This window comes from Vicugna pacos, chromosome 25, assembly GCF_048564905.1.
Source record: "Vicugna pacos chromosome 25, VicPac4, whole genome shotgun sequence".
Taxonomy (NCBI): Eukaryota; Metazoa; Chordata; class Mammalia; order Artiodactyla; family Camelidae; genus Vicugna; species Vicugna pacos.
In genome coordinates this window covers 12,708,019-12,726,023 of record NC_133011.1, presented here as the reverse complement: position 1 = coordinate 12,726,023, position 18,005 = coordinate 12,708,019, and the positions used below count along the sequence as shown (strand labels likewise).

The following is an 18,005-nucleotide window of genomic DNA, read 5'->3' as shown; positions in this document are numbered from 1 at the left end:
TTTTCCTTTGAATATTGCTCTATGCTGAGACTTACCCTCGGAGGTCCAGGTTATAGTCCTGTTATCTTGTGACACAGTCCAGATCATGTGCCTTTTTTGCAAGACAGACAATGTAACCATTTACCTGGTAGCCCCTTGGCCCTATGGGAAAAAGTGGTTTGACCCTGCAAACTCACAGCCCCGAAGGACCGTGCGGTGTAGTTAGTTCCCTGTTGCTGGGCACGAGTGACGACCACCACCAGTAGACCTGAGGGGAGTTGCCGGTGTGCGGAGGAGCGGTGTGGGGCCTCTCACAGATTGTCTTCACGTGCAATGTCCGACTGTTTCTTCCCAATCATTTTCAGGACTGGAAGCCAGAAATGAATCTGCAGGAACACAAGGGTAGATGAATGAGCACTACAGTCATTTTAAATGCCTCTGACATAAACTTTGAAATGTCCAGAAAAGCTTATCCTTGTGGGTTAGTTTGGTCTTTCATTGTCCATGAACCGTTTTCCGATTCTGTAAGTTGTGGATAGCTGATGGCACCGATGCACGTGATTCTTGTCCATGGACATGCAAATGAATTCACCCTGTAGTGTACAGTTGGCCCTCCCATCCACCCTTGTGCAGAAGCCAGTTTTGAATCCGTTAAGCAAATTCATTCTGGTATTTCTGATAGGCTGTATATATGTGTGCGCTTTAAATTGTTCTTTGAATTGGTTGGAATTTCTTACTCTTCCCTCTTAATTAATAATTTGAATAAAATCTTTGACAAGTGTTCATTTATATGTATATGAAAGTCATGTTACATATATGTATAAATATCCATACATTATCATATACATTGTTTAATACTGGAGAATGAGCAAATTCTTCAGAGTTTACCAAGCCATAGTAGATATTTCCCTTCCGTTATTTACTCATCCTGGTAAAGTAACTCTATTGGGCATCATCCTTTAACAGCTATTAATTACAAAGGGTCTTTCCAGTAGCCTCTCTATGATATAACTGAACAAAGTCACTTGAAATCAATATTTTGAAGGGTATCTTGTAGGATCCTCTGGGCCAGCACTATACAATAGATTCTACAAGAATCTTCTGAACTTAGCCATGTACATCTGTTGATTGCACACTCCCACCCCACCATTGTCTCACCTATCGCTGGGGATATGAGCCCTACTGTAAAGTTGAAGACTGCTTTGAAATTCCATTTGTCCTTCAAACTCAAAATTTCCCTAATTATAGGTTGTACCCCTATCTTGGCTTTACCTTTGTGAAGTACAGACTCAGTTTCCTTTTTGCTTCTCCCACCGGCTGCTTAGATCTTTTCTTTAGTAGCTTTGCATGTAGGTATTGGATGCGCTCCCTCTGCACGTTTGGGTAGAAGGATGCAGACACCAGGATTTTAAGTTGCATCAGGATGGAGGACAACAATCCTAGCATCACTAGTATCACAAGAATAATACTGAGGGGAATCCAGGTCTCAGACAGAAGGAGCTTTGGTTTAGGGATGCACTTGGGTTCAAACAGAGATATATTAAAGGAAGAATCATGGATGATGTCTTGAGTTCCTTGTTCCTAAAATGAAAGAATAAAATCATCAAGATCCATGCCATTTTTGTAGTCTGTCCTTATCTTCCTCAAAACCGCCCTGCAGCATATAGCATTTATCTTAAAATACGCAGGGAGCTTTGGCTGAAGGAGCCATCACAGCTCCTTTTATGTGCTATGATCGGAATAAAGGAGAAGGGATGAGTTTTATTTGTCGCCATTGCAGTGTTTTCCAAAGTGGGTTTGTAGATTTCCTTGAGAGAAGGATATCAGACAAGGTTGTCTGCTCTGTCCTTTCTTTAGAGAGGCACGATGCCCAGGAGACTGTTGAAGACTCAGAGAAGAAGGCAGAGAATCTGTTTAACTTCAGCCAACAGTTCTCCTAATAATGTTGACCATATAACCCATTTTTATGGAACCCTTGTTTCTACACTTCAGAGCATGTGGGATTAATGAAAGATGGTTTTAGCTCGACTTGGGGAGAAGTTTTTTTGCAACAGAGCCCCTCAAGACCCAGTCATATCCTCCCCATCGCAACAAAAACCTTGTCAGCAGACCACAAGGTCCTCAAGATGTGGAGATATTAAATTATGATCTAAATCAACCTAGAGCTTGGGGTGGTGTGGGGGAGGAGGAAGAACTGTTCTTGGTGCAAGAATACCAGGAATAGTGTATTTACTGAAAGTGGCTCTAACATCCTATCTACAGAGATCTCAAAAGAGGACGTTGTCTCACTTCTCTTGGATGCTAAGAGGGGTGCATTCCTTTTCCACTTGAAGGCAAGAGAATAAACCAGTTGCCCTCATCAAACTGACCCAGAGGGCAGGTGACCCTGAGCCACCCAGACAAGGCACCAGCAGGAGAAACGTGTGCTGATTCAGCTCTTTCTTTTCCCCTGACCTGAGAAAGTCATACAGTCTCTCTCGGTGGATTTGTTTTCCAATTTGGTAAAACAGGAATTAATGGACCAGATCCTGCCCATGAATAAACTGCTCCCAGTGTAAATTAAGCACCTTGGGGATGGAGCATTAACCTTATAGACTGGAGTACTTAGTAAGTTATTATCACCCCAGTACCCCAGCGCCCTGGGGCCGGGAAGAGGTAAATGACTTCTGAAAAGAACCCAGGCACACCCAGAGAATACCACACACCTTGAATCTACTCCAATACCTGTGAAAAAAAAAATCCAGAAACCCCAAACCTGGGACTACTATACAAATACCAAGTTAAATCTGCAGTTTCCCCAGCATTGTGGCTAAAGCAGTAGAAGGCATTTGTGTGGCCTCTCCTTGTCTTATTAAAAAGACAGTTTGCTTACGATTAAATAGATTTCAGTCCCCAGAGCACAGGCATGCACTCTTTTTAATACTGTTGAAGAAACAAACACATCGATTGAGTCAGTGATGAGAAATCCTGCAATAAGAAAGCAGCGGGAATCCAGTCGCAGGGGGTGGGGGGAGTTACTTAGCCTAGGAATCTGACGGGGCATTTTGCAGTTGGGAGTCAGGGCTTTATAAAGTTTGGGTCCACAATTTTGTACAGGCTTGGTAAAGGGGAGTATGGAAGATAAATAAACTCTCTCAAAAATACCGAACAATATACTAAATAGACCCTGGTGTATTAAAATGTGTTTACCTCTCTTAAGTAAACAATTTGCCAAGACGTCATTGATTAATGGCAGGAAGACTCGCTGTGGTATCAGATGGTCCTGAAAAGGTTAACGCAGACTAACCCTGGGCACACAGTAGGTGCTCAGTAAGTAGCAACTATAGCTATTTTTCCTTACAATGCCCACCTATCCGGCCAGCTCTATTTGGGTCGTTTTCTATCTTCTTTATTTAAATTGGTATGGAAGTGGGAGAAAAATATTGGCAAAACTTTGAGCCAGTGTTTCTTCTCTTGCTTGACTTCTCCTTTGCAAATCTGCAGGAGAGACCGGGAACCTCCAAGGGCACCCTGGGATCAGGGCAGGGCACTGCCAGTCACGCAGAAGCCGGCTGCTGGCGGCACAGCCTCCCGGGCTCGGCAGGAGAGAGTTTGAGACGCGCTCCCACAGTCTGGCACTCACATCTGTTCCAGCGCCCACTGCCCTGCTGTCACTGCGAGTGTGCATGGCGGCCTCCCCCGCCCGGACGTGAGCCCCCCGATGACAGCCCTCACGGCTAGACATCTCTACGTCCTCCAGACCCCGCAACACCCAAATGTGTATTTGTCAGGACACTGTCATTGGAAAGCTTCTGGGCCTTTTTTTGGAAGGCAGAGCTTGCTTTTTTCCCCTCTTCTGTCTAAAACAGTGAGAATTCACAAAACAGGCAAGGGGATTGGCTGAGAGAATTAAATGAGAAAGGAGCTAAAAGAGAAAGAAGGAGAGGAAGAACTGAGGGAAAGATCAAAAGGGGGAATACAGGAGGAGGGTTGGCTATGGGGGAGGGGAGGAGAGCAGCCCTTTTACTAGCGACTTCCCCAGGAGCAAGCCGGTCTGAAAATCCTGTTTGGCTTTCATTTGATGCACTGCTTCCATTATCCACCCTGCTCCGGTATCTAGAGCAACGGGGTTCTCATAATTAACTGAAGTCTTCAGGGAAAGCGGGGTGCTCAAAGTAAGCATCTCTGAGAGCAGCCCAGGACTAGGAGGGGCAGGGCGGGCAGCACCTGCTGAGCCAGGAGAAAAGGGGAGGGAGGGGGTGGGCGCAGCGAGGGGGAGTGGGGTGAGTGGGGTTTCCAGGGAGGGTTTCCCTTTCTGCCCTTCCCCTCTAAGATTTCCCCAGCAGCTACCTATTGTAGCCGCATAAAGAGGAGAAGAATCAGACACATGAAAATAGAGGATGGCGCTTTCACCAGCCCAGGCTGGTGCACCCCACCCAGCATGTTCACACACACACGCAGACTCGCACACGCACACAACTACACACACTCCATGCACACATGCACACGGACACACGTGCCACACACACACATGTCCCACCTAGCTCAGCCTCACAATGTCTGGGTTTAAAAAAAAAACTAAGATGAGCATCTGACCATATCCAGATCCTCTGGAATGTCCACAGAATCATACCTTTCCGCAGGGCAAAATGGAAAAGAGAAAAAAATGGGATGAGCAAAAAGGCTTCTCTGTTGGAACATGGCTGCCACAGGAAGCTAATACGGTGACTAAAGATGTTCAGAATGTTAATCACACTGTAATGTGGGGATTTCAACTCAGTTTAACCAACGTGTTTGGGCTCTTCCTACATGCCAGGCACCGGGAATCCAGAAGTGACTAAGACACTGCCCTGCCTTGGGAGGTTCACGATCTTTTGCAAACAGACCAGCAGACAGCCAGGACACACAGTGAGAAGGGCCTGGGAGCGCATACCTCTCTGTGCAGCTTCAAGTGAAACTCGAGCCCTGGCAAGCTTTGGAAATGTTTGCCCATGGAGAAAATGAGCTGATACAGCAGATAATCTATGGCTGCAAACAGCACCCAGATGTAGAGATGGGTAAGTACTGGGAGGAAAAACAGCCCCAGGTTTTTCCTGTCTTTTGGAGTCAGCCAGAAAGACGGGATGACAGTGTACTTCTTTCTTTCCTTCTTATTCAGCGGGAGGACACAGGGCCTCTGCTCATGCCTCTCCCTTTCATCAAACTCAACAAACTGTCTGGTGATGTAGACATTCTCAAACTTCGCACCACGAGGGTCCAAAAACCGCTTCATGAAGAGGCCAGTGCCGAGCAGCATCAGCAGAAGCCCTGTGAGGGCAAGTAGCTGCCGGCCCACAGAGGACACCACCTCTGTTGCCGTCACCATCTGGTACAAGACACCCAGGGCTTTGTCTGTAGTGTCATTGAGCTGTGTTTCCAGGGCTTGGCTGGGACTGAAAAGAGAGACCGCCAGGGTCTGGTTCCAAGAAACAAGGTCATCAAATAGACTTAGGTGAGTAGCAAGGCCATATATCCACTGAATTGCTTCAATATATTTTTTCAAAAGTGGGAAATGAATGGAAAAGCTCTTTGCCCTTAGGTTGCAAGTCATACTGTCCAGGAGACTTTTAAAGTTGTGAAAAATGTTTTCCACATGTCCAAAGATTACTATCCCTGTGCCAGCGGCAATCAGAGCGTTCCTGCCCTCACGCAGGCCACACGAGAGGAAGAAGAGCAGAAGGAAACATCGCGCGTGTCTGGAGCAGCACAGCAGAGCCCACATGACCATCCAGGAGGCGATGAAGGCTAGCAGTGAGGATGGAAGCCAGTAGAAGGCCACAGAGAGGAGGCCTACGGAAGTGAAAGCAACAAAACAGCAAACTCCCAAATGTTGAGTAAAGTCTATCCATCCAGGGCTTCTTGGAGACACATACATCCCCCAAAGACTTAAGAAGATATTGGTGCCTGACTTCCAGACACCCATGCTCCCTGTGTCCCTGGAAATGAAAAAGAAACCAGGTTGAGATGTTGCCTTTGAATGTCTTCTGTCACTTTGGAAAGGACATGATGGCAGATTGATTGCAAAAAATGGCCATAATTCTTTACCATTCTCAGTCTCCACACTGTTAGCAAACCAAACGTGGGTCTGCTCACCCAAACACAGTACAGCCAGTCTACTGACACCGGATTGTGGTGAAGAGAAGCACAGAGTTTACTGCAAGGCACCCAACATGAGGCCAAGCAAGGAGAACGGGCAGCTCATGCTCAAAAGACCCAAACTCCCCAGCGGCTTTCGGGGGAGGGTTTTAAAGGCAAGATGACGGAGAGGGTTGCAGGTGCCTGATCAGCTAGTGTACATCCTTCCGACTCGTTGATGGTGAGGTAACAGGGTGATGTTTTGGGGGTTGATATTGTCAGCTTTCTGGTTCCAACAAGTCTGTGGTCAATGTGGTGGTGGTCAGCAAGCAGTTAACTTCTTCCACCTGGTGGTGGTTTTAATATCTGCCAAACGGTTCAAGGATATGTCTCAGAATATTATCTATAGCCCTTGAGGAGGAACTAAAGGTCCTTGACTTTGTTTTATGGCTAAACTGTTACTCTTGTTTCTTGCTTGACTGTTTTCCTTTGTTTCTGCATTTTCTCACCTCTCTGATTAAATTTGCTCCTTGGTACTCGGGGAAGGCCTAGGAGACTAAAGCTTTTCTACAAAGAAGAGGTGGAGGACCTGGGGGATCTGTCCCTGGGATGGCCCTGCAGGGTCCTGCTCAGTTTCAACACCTTCTTACGATGTGACTTTACAGCTTCTCCCATCGAGAAGTGAGAGAAATAGAATCTGTCAAGTGGCAGGGTTTATTTCTACAACCCTTGAATTCAAGATGCCTGGACATCGTTGGCCAATAGAATGTGGCAGAAGTGACACTATGCCTATCCAGAGTCTATGATTCCCACCTGCCTCTCTCTTGGAATCCTGTTACTAACTTTTTTTTGCCAAGTCCAGGTGTATTAGCCTCTATTGCTGTTGTAACAAATTTCCACAAACATAGTGACTTATAGAAACATATATTTATTCTCTCACAGTTCTGGAAGTCAGAAGTCTAAAATGGGTCCAAGGAGGGAGGGTGTAGCTCAAGTGGTAGAGCACATGCTTAGCATGCACAAAGTCCTGGGTTCAGTCCCCAGTACCGCCCCCCAAAATAAATAAATAAACTTAATTACCACCCCCCCCCAAAAAAACCCTAAAATAAATACCTAAATAAAATCAGCTAGAAAATGTAAAGAAAAAAAGTCAATAAAATGGATCCAGAGGGCTGCATTCCTCCTGGGGGTTCCAGGGGAAGAGCCTTTTGCTTGCCTTTTCCAGCTTCTAGAGGCCACCTGTATTCCTTGGCTCATGGACTCTCCTCCATCTCAAAGCTAGCAGTGTTGCAGCTCCTTTTCTCTCTGGCCTCTCTCTGACATCTTTCATGACTCCAATCCTCCTGCCTCCCTCTGACAAGGACCTTGTGACTATATTAGGGCCACCCAGGTAATCCAGGATAATTGCTCCATCTCAAGAGACTTAACTCAAGCACACATGTAGAGTCCCATTTTCCATGAAAGATAGCATGGTCAGAGGTTCTGGGCATTAGGACATGGACATCTTTGAGTGGGGCTCGGCAGGTTATTCAGCCTGCCGTACCAGGTTGGGTTGCTGAGCGACAAGAGGCACATGACCAGTCTATTCCATTATCTCAGCCAATTGCCAAGCAACTGCCAGATGTGTGAAGGAGGGCATCCTAGACACGCCAGTCCCCAGTCACCAGCTGATTGCAGACACTTGAGCAATAAGAAATACTGATTACTTTAAGCTCCTGAATTCTGTGCTGCTTTGTTAGGCCGTGATTGTTCATTGAGAAAAGCAGCAACGCTATGTCGTGGGTCTTACTAATTGAAACCAACCTTCGGTTGATGGACAGGCTCAAATTTTGATAAACCACACTATGTAAGATCACTTTTTGATAGTCATCTATTTTCTTGTGCTCTAACTTTACAGACAAGAAAGCAAATCTTAAATGGGGCTCCGGACTGAGGCCATTGTATCTCAGCTCTAACCACTGTGCCTTCCCTCCCTTGCTCCTACCCTCTGAGGGCAGTTCTCTCCTGAGAGTCTTAAGAGGAAAACGAGAATATTTTGTCACTGAGTTAATCATCTTTTCTCTTTTCCCAGCTCTGGGATAACTAAAATAAAGCTGCTCTGGGGCTGCTCCGCCCTGTCAGTCATGGAGATTTAGGTCTGGGATGCACTCAGAGAGCCTTGGGTTCATTTGGAACCATATGAAATGAATTTGAGAGATCTTGATTGACATGAAAATATCTGATGAGTATTGTACTGTATGTATGGAATTTTAATTTTAATGAAGACATTAGTCAATTTTTAAATACTCTCAAATAAATCCCTTCTCACATCAGGTATTTTGGAGCTGGATTTATGGAGTAGCTTAATACTGTTCAGGCCAGTGAATTACACTCGTAACGCGAGACAGGTGTCCGGACATTGACTAGAGGGCATGAACTGAGCAACCCAATTCTCTTTCTGGGTTCAGCCTGAAAGAGGTTAATGAAGGGGAGAAATGCGGTGGGGAAATAGGCAGGTTAGGAGCAAACCTGTGGATATTTCTCCAGCAATAGTATAGAAGACTTGCTGTTCCTGGCACATAATCTAAATGGGAAAGTTCAGCTCAGAAAAGGGATACAGAGAGAAATTGTGTTGAAGAAGGGGCATTACCATGTGGGACTGGCCTGATTGGAGATTCAAGACCCTCCATAAGAGGATGTTCTTACTCCAGCTGGAGGAAGGGGAAATGGAATAACTGGTCATTAGAATGGGGATCAGCAAAAGAACATAGTTCTTTTCTCCTGCAGACTTGCTTCCTTCCAGAATTGGAGGTTGGCTTGAAGGTTGGCAGCGCTCCCGAGCACCGACTCCACTCCCACGCCTCTCTGACCCCCAGAAATCACTGATGGGCCCTGTGCTCCCGACCCTTCCCAGCGTTGCCAATGTGAGTCGGACCTGCTTCACTGCCTGGGCAGGAGCGGGCCAGTCAGTGGGAGCAGGCGAACAGTGGGCAGAACAGCCAGCACTCAAGCAGATCTCCTCCTGATGTGTCCCCATTTGCTTTCTTTGTCATGGCTATGGATTTGACCTCAAGCCATTATCTGAGTAATTGGGACACTAATAGGTATTAATTGCCTATTATGTCTGAGGAGTACTTTACATATAGCATCTCCCTGCATCCTCCCTGAAGCCTCTGGAGACAGATGCTCTTTGCATTTCACACAATGGAAATTGAGGCTCAGAGTGCTTGCTGAAATGTGTCAGCGATCACCCAGAGTAGGTGGAACAGTGGAATTCAGACCAGATCTGCCTGGCCCCTGCACCCTGTCCAGATTCCAGGGCTCTAGGTTATATGACAGGATGTTCAGCTCATTGTATCTGCTGGAAACACATCACACTTTCTGCCAGTGACTGTTTAAGGGCTGATTTGTATATCACAAGCCCATTTCTATCTGCTCTCTCTCTCTCTCATCTTTTTTTGCATCAAAATAGTTGACCCTATAAGCATGTTTCTCAAGTCAGCAGATTTTTCTCTAAAGCAAATCAGAAATCCCAGCTATTTTATTTTTTCTAATATCCTCTATGAGGTACCATGTTGCTTGCTTCCTAAAAAATTAATAATGCATATTTTAGATTCATTTTCCCCCTTCATCCTTGTACAGTGTGTTCTTAATAAAGATGTTTCTCTGAAACTGAGAAGTAGATTTATGGATACATTAAAATTTTAACATTTGGCAATAAAATCTAATAACAATTAAATAAGATACATGACTGCAATTTTGTCCTGTAAGAGGCACATGTTTTCTTAACAAGCAACACATCTAATATTGTTCCTCTTTGTTTTTGTGCTAAAAACAGCATGTCACCAAAAGACACCAAAACTTTCCACAGCAAAAGGACTGAATGCCTTCTCTCCTATTTTATAGCTCAAGCCACAGAGGAGGGCTTTGGACCAAGAGCCCAGGGCTGGTGTTCCAGTCTCTGTCCTGTCACTGGTTAATGTGACCTCGATTTCTTCACCAATCTCTGTTCCTCATTTTCTCTACTTGAATAAAAGACCTGCCTGAGGTCCTTCCTGCAGAGGTTTAAGTAGGGGAGCTTTGGCAAGCACGTTAGATGCCCTGGGGATAAGGCACGCAGTAAATGCAACCCATTTCTTCTTGTTTCATTTGCTGCCACAAAAAATCGAGAACTTCCCTTCTCTGAAGATCTTTAGGCAAGGACTGAGTGCCTCAATGATGGGAGGCTCAGAGGCAGGAGCCGGATTGCACCACCTTCCGAGCAGTGATGTTTTACATGTTGCCTTTAGATGTCTGTTCAGTTCTTTCCTGCAGAGGTATAGTCATTCTGCTTGCTGATCTTTCTTCAGATGGCCCCAATTCTTTCCTTTCAAATAAATCAGGGAATCAGGATTCAGAAAAGCTGGTTGCTTATTTCTTTCTCAAAGACTTTGTCAAGTGGATACCCAGATTCTTAAATTTTATCTTTAGAGCTGAAAGAAATCTTGTAGATCACAGCTTCTTAAACTTAAGTCCGTAATCACTGGGTGGTGGTGGGGGCTCCTTGTTAAACTGTAGGTTTTGATTCTGAAGCTCTAGAGCGGCACCTGAGAGTTTGCCTTCTTAACAAGTCCCAGGTGGTGCTAATGCTGCTCATCTGAGGACCAGACATTGGGTAGCAATCTCTAGAACTCAGGATTGTCTGATAGCACTTTCAACGATGATAAAAATAGTCTATTATCTGCATGGTCAGCACTAGCCATAGGTGACAGTTGAGCCCTTGAATTAGGGCTGGAGCAACTGGAAAGTTGAATTTTTAACTTTATTTAGTTAGGTTTTTGTTTTTTTTTTTGCATTAAAAGATCCTCTTTTATTCAGGATTGTTGAATGGGAATTTCCTCCCCCAAGGCTTCACCTCACTGAGAGGAAGGGCATTTTAGCCAGAAGACTGCCCTTTCTCTGCTCCCTCCCTCCCGCTTGAGTGGTGGATTTGTTAGAAAGAACTGGGGAAACACACTGCCTCCTTTAACAGCTGATGGCTATAAGGCTGTCATATGATTTGCTTGCTTAGCTCTGTGGGCTCTTTCCCTATGGATAGACTTGCAATTCCAGTTCTGACTGAGGCTGTGTGGGTAAGCTGTTCTTTTAATTGAAATATAGTTGATTTACAGTGTTGTGTTAGTTTCAGGTGTACATCAAAGTGATTCAGTTATACATATATATATGCACATTCTTTTTCAGATTATTTTCCATTATAAGTTATTACAAGATATTATAATAGTTCCCTTTGCTATATATTAGATCCTTGTTGTTTATCAGTTTTATATACAGAAGTGTGTATATGTTAATCCCAAACTCCTAATTTATCCTTCCCTGCCGTTTTCCCTTTTGGTAACCATAGATTGTTTTCTATGTCTGTGAGTCTATTTCTGTTTTGTAAGTAAGTTCATTTGTATAATTTCTTTTTTTTTTAAGATTCCACATATAATTGATATCATATAGCTAGTTGTCTCTCTCAGTCTGACTTACTTTACTTAGTATGATAATCTCTAGGTCCATCCATGTTGCTGCAAATGGCATTATTTCAACTTTATTTCGTTTTAATTAATTTAAATTTAAATAGTCATTCGTGGCTGGTGTCTATATACTGAACAGCACAGGTCTAGATGGCTGACACCTGGCTGGCTCGTTTCCACAGATGAGGAAATGAAAGTCCAGAGAGGCTACTGGACTTACCACGGCCATCCTGGCACTGGCGGTAGAGGTGGGAGGGAAATCCCAGTTTTCCACCACAATGTGATACGTTTCTCATCACATCAACATCTCATCTCTGACTTTTCATGAACCCCGTTCTAAAATCCCTACCAAAGGTCCTAAGTAACAGAGTTAAAATGTCTCACCTACCAAATTTGCCTTCAGGCACCACAAAAATAATCAGAGAAGTGGACAAACTATAACCTTTGCCTCCATCCAAGAATTAGTAAAATAGTAATAGTAATAGATAATAGTTATCAAATTGGTACCAACTGCCTCTGTTATGGCATCTGATACACATTATTGCTAATCTTCATAGCAGTTCTGTGCTATTATATCCATACATTTTAGATGAGGAGACTGAAGCTCAGAGAGGTTAAATAACTTGCCCAAGGTCATACAAGTGAGAAAGTGGAAAAGCCAGGATTCTAACCCATATTTAAGTGGCAGTTGAGGGTTCAGGATAGGCAAGTTTCTTGGAACGTGATCTTCAAAGAGTAGCTTTTACTTTCGGTTGAAACACATTCTCAGAATGCCAATCACATGCACTTCCTGAAACAGTGCTGATGTAAGCTCCCCTTGCATTGTCATCCGCAAGTGGCACCCTCCATCTCCTCAGTCAGCACAGCTTTACTGAACCATCCAGAGCTGACTACAGATCTCCATCCTGGGGTCAGGCCCATCCTGGTCTGAGGTCCAGGCTGCAAGGCACTCGTTCCCAACTGAACCATCTCTCCCAGGGTGGGGGGATGAGAGCTGCACTCAGTGTTGATCGCTGCCTTCTCTGTTGAGCTAGGGGTCAGAGTCGGGGTTTCCCCCATGTTGGACAATTAGGCCAGTGTGGGCAGCACTGAGCATTTCAGATGCCTGCAGGGGTCAGGCAGACAATGTAAAGGGTGACAGAAACTGGGTCTTGAGGGGCCCGGTGAGCCCATGGCCCCAGTGAAGTTGCAGGAGCAGCAGCCCCAGCCCAGCAGGTTTTCTTCGAGTCTGTAAGCAGACCCAGCGTTGCCAGGGTTTCTGACTTTCTTCAAGAGAAGCCAGAGATCTAATTTGCTTTGGATGGCATCTCCGTATTAAAAAAAAATTGGCTCAAATTATTTTTAAACAGTCTGACAATGACTTTGGCCACTGGTTGTCGGTTTGCAACCCTTGGTCTATGGGGAATCCTCACATGACTTCTTCCTCTTCCCTCTGCTGTCTCCCTCCTCACCTTGTCCTTCACTCATCTGATTACCTTTCCCTCTTTTTATCCCCTGGGATGTTTTAAAATCATGCTGTAGGCCAGTTTCAGGTCTCATGCATAAAGGTTGTTCTCTATGCCTTGGGAATATTTATTTTTGCCCAGAGATCTCTAACTCTATTTTATTCCTCTCATTTGTGCTACTGGATGGAGTCCCTCCCCCAACTCCCCATCGCTTCTTCCAGCAGCTCCTAAAAGGCTAACCTGATCCCTTTAACCTGCAGTTTCTCTTTATTATGTCTCCATTATCAGTAACATTTATCTCCAGACTCAACACTGGTGTCTCTGCAGGAACATGTACCTGCTTTTTGCTTTTACCAACAGCAATATCCCAAGAATAAGCACCACTTTTCTGCCTTTATCCCTAAACTATGGTTTGTGCCTCACCTGGGGGGAGGGGGAAGAAACCACAGCCAGAGTCCACAGGAGAATATCACTGAGGATGCATCTCTCTTTCATGGGATGAAAGCAAGTTTTGTGTGGCTGGGTAGAAGGGAAGAAGTTAAGGAACAGGGCAATGGTGAGGAGCTCCTGGCCCCAGCCAGGAGCCGTGCAGAACTGTGCAGCCTGTGTATCCAGCCTGAGCCCACACTTATCTGCTTTCAAGCAGAGCTGAGCTGTTGCCATGGGAAACAGAAGCGACCAGGCTTCTCCATCAACCTGCACAGGCCAGCAGACACCGGCTGCAAGGTACATACACAGTGGATTCGATTGTTTCCCCTGTGGGATGTTAAACATCAAGGGCAGCAGTAAAAGCCCTGGCGTGGAGGGCACAGACTCCCGGCCCTCACCCCCTCCCCCACCCTCAGAGCCCTGTTCGCCCACTTTGTTGGGGAATCAGGGAGACCAGTATTCCTGTGTTGTTCTGTGATTCTTTTGCGCAACTCTCAAGGTGCGAAGAATGCATCCTTGCTTCAGATACAAGACCCAGCCAGCAGCCATGAGAGTGATAATTAGAGCCTCCAAAATGGCCCACCCTGGAGCCTTCTAGATTGGAGGGATACTGAAGAAGCACATCACCAGAGCCGCTCCGGGGCTGACAGACAGACACCCACAGGTTCACTCCTTTTGCAAGTGCAGGAGAAAGCAATGCAGGACTGGAGGACGAGGACCTTGGGCGCTGCCCTATCCCCTCCTTCCCTGCTTGGGGAGCACTTGCCTTGTCTGACATCCCAAGATTTCCAGTAAGTGAGACCAGTGCCTTCTGACCCTGCTCCCCACGCAGAAGCCAGTGGCTTATGCTCAAGCCCAGATCCCGTCTGCAGACACCCTGGGGAGAAATAAAGCCGACTGCCAATGCCGCTGTTCTTTCTTCGCGCCTCCAACCTGCTCTACTAAGCCCCTGCGGGGACCTAGTCTGAACCCGTCAGCCTCTCTGACTGCAGGACTTGATGGCAATCTCATTTTAAAGGAAATTTGGACAGAGGGCAAGTGAAACAGAAAAAGAGCATGGGGCGAGGAGACAGGAGACCTGTGGTCTGGCCTGCGTGTGACCTTGGATAGGTCACATCATCTCTCGGGACCACAGCTCAGCTCCCTTGGGCTAACCCAGTTCTAAAGGTCCTGCCAGCCCACAGTCTTGGAAATAAAGGCAAAGGAGAGCAGCAGAGGCAGCTCAGGGCTTTGGCATTTTGCAGCCACCCAGCATCCATAAGGCAGACAAAAGAATAGAGAGTCTCTTGTCTTTTCTCTTTCTCTCTTTCTTTCTCTCTCTCTTTCTTTCCTTCTTTCTTTCTCTCTCTGTCTCTTTCTCCTCTTGCAACTTATAAATTGGTTCAGAACACATTGTTCTCTGAGCCTGCCAAAATAGCTCAAGCCGTGCAGAGAGGCGGAATGAAATCCTTATAACTTTGTTTTAATCGTTCTTGCCTTGGGAAAGCCAGCAAATGCCTTCCTCTCTGAAAGCAGCCTTCACACAAGAAAGGAAAGATTAATGAGAGCTACCGGGTAAACAGAGGAGCGCTTGCAGCACACTTCAGTCCAGCCAGGGGCGCGCTGTCTGTGAGCCCGCCCTGCTCCTCTCCCCACCTGAGGCTCCGCTAACTGATCAATTCTTTAAAAGCCAGGGATGGTGCAGGTCCACACAGCTGTTCTGTTAAGAAGATGCTCAAGCTGCTGGCCTCCCTGAGGTGAGGGGATTCAGACCCCTAAGGCCAACAGTGACAGACTCTCCTTCTGATATTTCTGTACACGGATAAACTGTTCAGGGTAGAGGAGGGGGCTTAAAGTTTCCTCCGGTCTCAACTGTTTATTCCAGTTTACCAATACTTGACTTTTCCTTAAAAAAAAAAGCAATTTCAAAAACAAGATTATTTTGAAAGTTTACTTACAGGTTTCTCTCAGGTTCTTCTCTGAGTGCAAAAATGCCCTTCCCAAGGGCTCTGAGTCTTGATATAGAAAAGGAAAAAAGGAACCAGAAGTGACAGGCGGGTCACATCACCATGAATCAACCTTAATTTCCCTGGAGAAGTGACTAAGTCATTTACTATTGACAAAGGGGATAATTGATGCAAAGGAACGACATATTTCTTTCTAGAATTTTCCTTGGAATAGATGTTGCAGAAATCAGTTCTAGAAAATACTGAAACAGGATATTTTGAAACACAAGAAAGTGAGTTATGAAAACTTGGATGGTCTCTCGCCCTCTTTCTTCTCCTTCTCTCTCCACCCCCAACCTCCCACCCTGCAGTGGGACCGTGGGACCGAGACAAACATTCACCCTCCCCACTCCCATCTGCAGTCAAAGAGGCAGATTGCATGAAGGAGCTACCTCTGCTTTGATGACCCAAGACAGGTGTAATAATCTGTGTCAAGTATCTCCGTTTTGCTGGGACTTTCTGTCTTAGAAATTTAGCTTACACATCAAGAGGACCAGCTTGTGTGGTTGCAAGGAATTAGGAAAGACTTGAAACCCTTCCTCAAAACTACTCTTCACCTTTTGTTTGAGGCTTATAATATAACTGCAAGAACTTTCATCTTAAAATTCATGCATTCCTGCCAGAATGCAAATATCCCTGGGAAAGGTCGATGTAAAGAAAAGTCTAAATAAGTAACTGTATAAATGGGACACTGAAAACTCATGTCAAATATGGTTAAGATACACAAACAGTTGATGTTTGGGAGACACAACTGTCCATCAATAAACCAAAGGGGTCCAGGAAATTTTGTGAGCAAATTAACATTACAATAAAAACCCAGTGAGCATCACTGGAGTGGGTTGGAGGGGAGTGAGTAAGGGGCAGGAAGCTGAGGTAGGAGGTAGGACCAGTGTATTAGTCAGAGTTCTCCAGAAAAACAGAACCAATGGGATGTGTGTGTGGAGAGAGAAAGAGGTTTATTCTAAGGAACTGACTCACATGATTGCGGAGCTGAAGTCTAAAATCTGTAGGGTGGGCCAGCAGGCTGGAGACCCAGGGCAGAGTTAATGTTGCAGCTGGAGTCCAAAGGTGGATGGCAGGCAGAAGGCCTCTTCCTCGGGGGACATCAGTCTTTTTTTTTCTTAAGGCCTTCAACTGATTGGACAAGGCCTCCCCCCTACACATTTGAGAGGATCATCTGCTTAACTCAACGCCTGCTGATTTAAATGCTGGTCTTATCTTAAAAATACCTTCACAGTAACATCTAGATTCATGTTTGACGGAATATCTGGGTGCTGTGGCCTAGCCAAAAACTGACACAGGAAGTGAACCATCACAACCAGACTGGATAACGGAAAAACAAAACACAGGGCTTTGTTTGTTTGCTTAGGCTGTGAGGAGTGAATGGACAGAATTTGGTCACTAGGGGAGAGAAAATAAAGGAATCAGTGAACCAGGAACAACGTGAAGGCACTGGTTCCTAGGGAGAGTGGCTGGAGAGACAAGGCCCCAGACGGATGCCTGGATGGAAATGTCCGCCCTGTGAACAGGCAGAAGCAAGGACCTGGGCTTAGAAGACACAGGTAAAGACAGAGAGCTAAGAACTAGCCAGACACGCCCTTCCCAGAGAGCATCCAGGCATTTCTGTTGACTTGAGCTGCAAGTTGAAACTATGAGATCGAATGGATTTTCAGAGGCAGCCGGTGTGGAATCAGAAGAGTGAGGATCTCTGTCTGTCATGTGCGGGGCTGCAGGGTACCCTGCTGCTACTCAAAGGGCCGCGGCTGCTGCCGAGCTCATGGAGTACGTTCGGGGAAAGCTTCAGGAGCTTGGCTGCCTCCAGCAAGGCGGAGAGGCGAGTGCTGGTGGGAAGGGAGGCATTCCAGACAGAGAAAGAGCACCTGCAAGCACATGGAGACCAATGAGAGAGCTGCAGAAATCTGGATGTGCCTGGAGTGTAAGGCGCTAGGGACAATGGTCGCAAATGATGCAGGGGAGACTGCCAGGGCCACATCCTTGGCAGTCCCTCATGTCAGGGTTCCCACTCAGTCCTGAAGGGACAAGAGCTGTTGAAGCAAGATGTTTTCATTGGAACAAGAAGGTCCGGACTGCAGTGCAGATGCTTGACTGGAAGCATCCGGAAGCGACGGTGGGGGCCTCAAGACAGGGAAGAGTCAGGGAAGAAAAATCAGAAGCAGGCTGGGGACGGTGAGGGTGGGAAGAAGAATGAGGCCCCAGAAACACGACTTTGGTGACTAGGAGGCCACTGATGCTCTTGGAGGAGCCATTTCCATTTCAGTAGAGGGGTGGGGGCAGGAACCAGAGAGGAGGAGCGGGGAGCAAGCCATGGCTACTGTGCAGTTGTGTTAAGGATGGAAACGGAGAGGGGAAGGGAGTAGTAGACAAGCAATGATTGTGGTTTTTCAAAAAACAGAGAAAATTTAGCATAGCAACCCCCTAAAGGAGATGCGATGAGGAGAAAGGAAGACAGCTGATGAGGGTGGTCCGGCCCTCTCAGGGAAGGAGAAGGGGGGGCCTTCTGCTCAAAGAGAGGGGAGGGACACAGGTTGCTGGCTGGTGGAGCGCAAATCTGGGAGCAGCACTGGGAGGAGGGGGAGGAC

General features: G+C 46.1%; 1 protein-coding gene across 2 annotated transcripts; it reads right to left on the bottom strand.

Annotated features, from left to right (window-relative positions):
- Positions 1–15,384, bottom strand: DCSTAMP (dendrocyte expressed seven transmembrane protein). Of its 2 annotated transcripts, XM_031691236.2 has the most exons (4): positions 15,358–15,384; positions 4,892–5,933; positions 1,252–1,560; positions 1–365 (listed from the first exon to the last, which is right to left on the bottom strand). In XM_031691236.2, exons 2-4 carry the CDS (start codon positions 5,918–5,920, stop codon positions 291–293), a joined length of 1,413 nt encoding a protein of 470 aa, XP_031547096.2. In that variant the 5' UTR covers positions 5,921–5,933; positions 15,358–15,384; the 3' UTR covers positions 1–290. The 2 variants fall into 2 exon arrangements, with proteins under 2 accessions (XP_031547096.2, XP_072805481.1); XM_072949380.1 differs by lacking the exons at positions 1,252–1,560; positions 15,358–15,384 and having other exon boundaries at positions 341–365; positions 5,094–5,920.
- Between the last annotated feature and the right edge of the window lie 2,621 nt (positions 15,385–18,005).

Bases quoted from the DNA above. Each gene is read 5' to 3' on its own strand.
- DCSTAMP (XM_031691236.2), bottom strand. From the start codon at position 5,920: ATGGGTGTCTGGAAGTCAGGCACCAATATCTTCTTAAGTCTTTGGGGG. The intron at 1,561-4,891 runs GTATGCGCTCCC...CTTTCATTTTAG, and splicing joins ACTTGAAGCTGCACAGAGAG to GAACAAGGAACTCAAGACAT. The intron at 366-1,251 runs GTAAAGCCAAGA...GTGTTCCTGCAG, and splicing joins TGAGTCTGTACTTCACAAAG to ATTCATTTCTGGCTTCCAGT.